General features: G+C 30.1%; 1 protein-coding gene across 4 annotated transcripts in view; it reads left to right on the forward strand.

Annotated features, from left to right (window-relative positions):
* The window catches only part of LOC117172559, a 279531-nt gene that overhangs the window by 268750 nt on the left and 5106 nt on the right, over positions 1–5675 (forward strand). For all 4 annotated transcript variants that reach the window (XM_033360614.1, XM_033360617.1, XM_033360616.1 and 1 more), the window contains one exon: positions 3202–3577. In XM_033360614.1, coding sequence (XP_033216505.1) covers positions 3202–3577 — 376 coding nt within the window. The remainder of the gene's footprint in view (positions 1–3201; positions 3578–5675) is intronic.

The raw sequence follows: 5675 nt of genomic DNA on the forward strand, positions 1-5675 counted from the left end.
AAACCCACCAACCGATCCATCCATCCACCCGTCCATCCATCCATCCGTCCATCGATTTATCTATCTATATATCTATCTATATGAGAAAAAAGATCCTCTAGCTCGGGCGGGATTTGAATCTTTTTTCTCAGATTTTGTATTATTGTTGATAAATCAGTCTCGACCTTGTATTTATCTTAGATCACTCAATCAGTCGTCGATTGGAAAGGTCAGTTACAATAAAAACAAAACAATTGTTAGTCAAACGTTTCGGCCCTGAGTGAAATTTATAAAAATTGTTTGAAAACATTTTTTTTTTAATGCACTAAAAACACTTTTCCAGACTGGCAAGGTTTTAGAGACACAACCGGTCGCCAATCTGGCTGAACGTCGATTCTTTTGTCATATTTCTTATTACATAAATTTGTAATATTATTATCACAAATCGACTAGTATGTCGAAAAGTGTTAACATCTTTAATTATTAAATTTATCTCGTCGAAACCATAACATCAGAAATTAAGTCTTTAATGTTTCAAAATTATTGGTCTACGTAGAATGCTATGCTTGATAGAGTCATGTTCGCCTCTGAGAAAAAGGATTCTCGGTTCTCCGTAGCTTAGCGATAGATCATCTGACCGGAAATCAGTCTACGCAGTGTTCGAATTCCGCCGGAGCTACAGGATCTCTTTTATCAGATTGCGTAATATTTATTATTGCATAAATTTGTAATATTATTGCTATAAGCTGACTAGTATGTCGAAAAAATTAACGTCTTTAGTTATTTCTAGTTTAGGGTTGTAAACATAACTTCCGACCCACTCAAGAGAGAACGAAGGTCGAACTTTCGACGTGCCTGTTATAAAAAAAACTATTGTCTATGCGTACTCTGGCTTTGGTTCTATTTGACACACTAGTTAATTTTTTGCATACTTTTCGAACACTCCAGTTACTTTTCCAGCATTCTGAAATTCCTGAATAATCTAAAAGTTTACAGTATATTCTCAAAGTGACAGGCAAAACACATTAAACATCACACAATATTCTAGAACATTCCACATTTATCTGATACATTCCAAAATATTGTAGAAATACGAAGAACTTTTCATAATTTATAAAGGATGTTAGAAATGAAAGAATATCGAAAAAATTACTGAAAAGTTTAAATTATTCTGAAAAGTAGTAGATACCATATTCCGATTAAAATTCCAGAATAATCTGGAACATTCCAAATCATTCCTAAATATTCACAGAATTCCAAATTCAGACACAAATGGCCAAATATTTGAAAAGGTTTCAGAAAATTAAAGAATATTTTAGAATTTTGAAGGGCATCTTATAATATTTTAGGATATTTGAATATATAGAGTTAAATAATTATAAAATACGTATTATTCCTATTAATTCTGATGCATACTGATGCTTTCTAAAATTCTCTCGAATTATCTACCAGTGTTTCAGGAAATGGAAGAAATCTTTTAAAGTAAAAATATTTTCTACTATGTTTATTTGAATTCTTATAAACTACATTTTCAATATTGTAGAATATATTAGACTATAAAATTCTCTAATATATACATAAGTGCTGTAAAAAATCTTAAGTTGTGAACTAAGGTGAATATCTTTAAACCATAGTACCAGTTTAACATACGTTCTTGTCAAGATGGCTTCATTTTTTCATAGACTCGAATGATGCATGACAGATGTAATTATAGCTCAGAAATGCCCACGCTTTAAAGAGTCTGAAAGGTATAATAAGACAAAGAAACATGACTGAATAGTTTTTGGCCTACGATTTCTTCAGCCTTATTAAGTTATTATTCTCAAAGTCATTTTATTTATTAGGCAGACAATATTTGGTGCACAGAAGACCCGATTTTTTGTAATCATTAGTTTATTGTCACGCTAAAACAATTGTTCAATTATTATAATTATAATTATTATAATTTTTACAATAAATGAATTAATTAATAATACTATTTATTAAAATAACTATTAACTGTTTGCTGCTTTAATATTAATCTCTTCATAATGTATGTAGTTTTCCGCAGTAACCCCACCTATAAGTTATAGGTCTTACTTTTGCAGATGCGAAACTACATTTGAGCCTAAGTAAAATTTGATTAATGAAAATTGACATTATTTTTATCCTATTTCATGATTTCTATTTCGATTTTCAATGGATGAGTAGTTCTAGAGTCGAATGGTCAGCCTCTGGGGATAATTGACCGATTAAATTCGCCTTTTTCTACTGCTGATGGAATTCAAAATTATATATATTCTGATGTAATTCAACTATAATTAAAATTGATTTCAATTTTTTCCATTTGAAAACGTTAATTATTCATAACTAATAACAATCAGCTGCTTTAATATCTAGATTAAATACGATAAATCCCCCTGTTATATATTAGGAGCACATATTGGGGGGGGGGGGGCAGCTCCAACAAGTTAACAGTCAATGTTTTTTTTTAAGTTAATAAGATGTTGAATTGATCCAGGTTTTTCTCATTTCGAGTTCTACATTATATTATATTATATTTCTATAAGTATTAATCACATCAAAAAAAAACAATGATTTGGTAATTTAATTATTTCTAACATGCTGTATTTCGTCGGCTTCGCCCCTCACCTGAGGGCAAAGCCGTCTGCAGCTTTTTATGAAAATCAAAACATTTAAAGATAAGAAAATATGATGGTTTGCTTCTGTGGTATTTTATGTACTGGAAAAATTACTTTTAAAGATGCGCAACAAGAAGAATAAGTTATTTTAAATAAAAATAGAGATAGCTGTAATATAACCTCTTATTCGTTGACATTTTGCTGGAAACGGAATTTAAGCAATGTTTCTACTAAACCAATACAAGAACTCTGCATACCGACCGGATTGATAATAATAATATTTAATAGTTTTTAGTAAGTAACAAAATCTCTCTGATGAAATAGATTTATTTGATGCAAAGTAAAACTAAAATTGCTAAATAACAGCCATGCTATAAGGAAAATCACCTTTGCCCCACTGGTTGGCGCTGCCCCCCCTTTACCTTATAACATGTAACCGTAGTAACGTATTTTCTTGATCTGTATAATATGTTTGTGACGTAACCGTAATATTAGCAATAATATTTGTAACATAACACTAGCATCTTTAACATTTGAGAGTATACTATTTACGTGCACCATAAAAAATCCCTTTTATGAACTTTACAAATGGTTTATTTAGCTTATCAACTTGAGACCATCCTCGAAGCTCCATGGAAAGCTGAGACCATCTCGTCGAGATAAGGAAAATCCGACTGGCCTCGTAACAAAACTTGGAGGCACAATTGTAAAAGATGGATTAACCACTGTTCATGAAACCAGTGTCATTGGGACTTATATTAACGGAAAATATGCCCAAGTTCTACAAAGCTCCTCTCGTTTACTCAACGATGCAGAAGTTTCCATGCCTGAAGGGAAAATCAAACCTACAAATTCACAAAGGATTCTGAAAACGATTGGGCCTCATCTAGGAAAGGGAAAAGTTCATTTGGAAGCGACACCAACAACCCAACCAGAAGAATCTGCCATACCTTTAGAAGGACTTTTTAATGGACAAGGTTCCTTTTTTTTAACTACTTAGTTAATTCTTTTAAATATTTTAAGTTTTAGAATGAAGAATGGTTTACTTGAATCGCAGAGCATTCTATAAGCAGGGTGTCTAGCTGCCCGGGATATCCGCTAGCATAAAAATAAAACTCAGAGAAATTTCTTGTGCTATTGTTTCCTACCATATTTCTGATTTTTTTTCGATAAGTTTGTCATTTATAAACATAGTATTTTGGAAAATAACTTTTTTCTTGTCTATTTCCGATTATATTTTGGTCCTGAGTTTTTACAGGGTGGCTGTTACAGCGGAAGGCGCACACATTTTTAGTCAATTCCCAATTTTTTTCCCCGTTCACAAGAAATTTTCCACAGTCATTGAAATGTTAAGACAATTCAATTTAAAAATTTTGAACTAAATACCGTTAAAATTCAAAATTTGAAATGTTAATCTTTCATAAATTGAATACGTGATATATTTCTGGTTAAAAAATAAAAATGTACGTTCTCAATTTCAAGACAATAGATTGAAACATGAATCAATCAATAAATTTTAAGTTTAAAAAATTATATCATTATGAAGCAATTATTAATTAGCAACACCAGAAAGTTAACAATTAAATTTTTTTCAAATCTGAACATGTTTTAAATTAGAGGTTAAATTATTTTATTTTAAGTCTTTTGCTGGGCATTAAAAAATGTTTCTATTCTAATGAAAAATGTTCAAATCGATTGCGTTAAAAATATAATATTTTAGACTAGAACAATATTTGAAAAGGATGTAAAAATTAATAAAAGCGTCTTGTTGAAAATCTTATTAATATTTTTAATCAGACGTCTACATTTGTTAAATACGAAGGCTTTCGAATTCAAATATTTCAATTTTTAACGATAAAATCTGTAAATTATTTATTTTCTAACGTACTCAAAATCATCTTGCTAAATACATGATTATTCAGTTTTTAATACTCATACTACAGTTCCATTTTAAAAATAATTAATTTAAATTCACAGTTGATCAAATTAAAACATTTTTTATCAAAAATATTCAATTTTAAGCCATTACAATTTTTTTAAATGCTTATTTCTTCAGAATTGCGTTAAAAAATTCTTTAAATTGAAAATGTACATTTCTACCAATATATACTACTCACAAGAAATATGGGACTATCGTCTGCCTGGTGTTTATTGCATAAAATCATCTTATTTTGGTAATTAAGCAAATTACTTGTTTTTTCTCAAAGTAGGATAAAATTTCTATGTACTGTAATATTAGTTGAAGCTATTTTGATTATTACTCACAAAAAAAAAAGATTAAATAACTAAATTTTGTTGTCTTATGTTAAAGGTAATTTCTATGGAATATAATCGCTGTTTTGGGAAAACTGTTCTAATTTTCCCTTGGATTCTTCCAAGATGTTTTTCATTTCCATTTCCAGCTATTTTCTTCTAAGCTTGTCCTAAACCGGTACTTTTGGTAAATTCATACCAATCTTGGTAAAATAATGTTACTTTAGTAAACTTCTCTAGTATCTTTTAGCACATTTTTAACTAAAAACAAGGTGTGAAATTAAGAATCAAACATTATAAAAGAATATTCAGAAAAACATAAAATTCTATCCCAGGGACCCGAAAAATTGCCGACAATTTGAAAAAGAAATTGCGCTAGGCACCTTAATAATATTCTATTATAATATTACTCTCTAAATCAGAATCAGCATGAAAAGAGTTCAGGAGATATTCGCGTTTTTCAAAGTTGAGGTCGAAATTATTATTTGTGGGTCTGAGTGGGGTTTGCTACTGGGGCCTATACTAAATTAATTAAGAGTATATTTATATCTATATAGTAACCGGAAGTATATGTATTTTATGTTCGAAGAAAATATAACATGGGTGCTTACGTAAGTCTCCTAGTTTAAATGCGTTTTTCTCGAAAAACGGTTTTTTGAAGTTCCAACTTCAAAAATACCTCAGTGGCTCATTTTTTAACTTATAAGGTATATTTGGGGCATAAAATGGCAGGAATTTATCCAGCTATATGTCCCTCTAAATAACTCCATACCGGTCGTAAGGGCCCTTTTCATACGGACGTCCACACACGCATATGTATGT

Source organism: Belonocnema kinseyi, chromosome 5, assembly GCF_010883055.1.
Source record: "Belonocnema kinseyi isolate 2016_QV_RU_SX_M_011 chromosome 5, B_treatae_v1, whole genome shotgun sequence".
NCBI classification, from domain to species: domain Eukaryota; kingdom Metazoa; phylum Arthropoda; class Insecta; order Hymenoptera; family Cynipidae; genus Belonocnema; species Belonocnema kinseyi.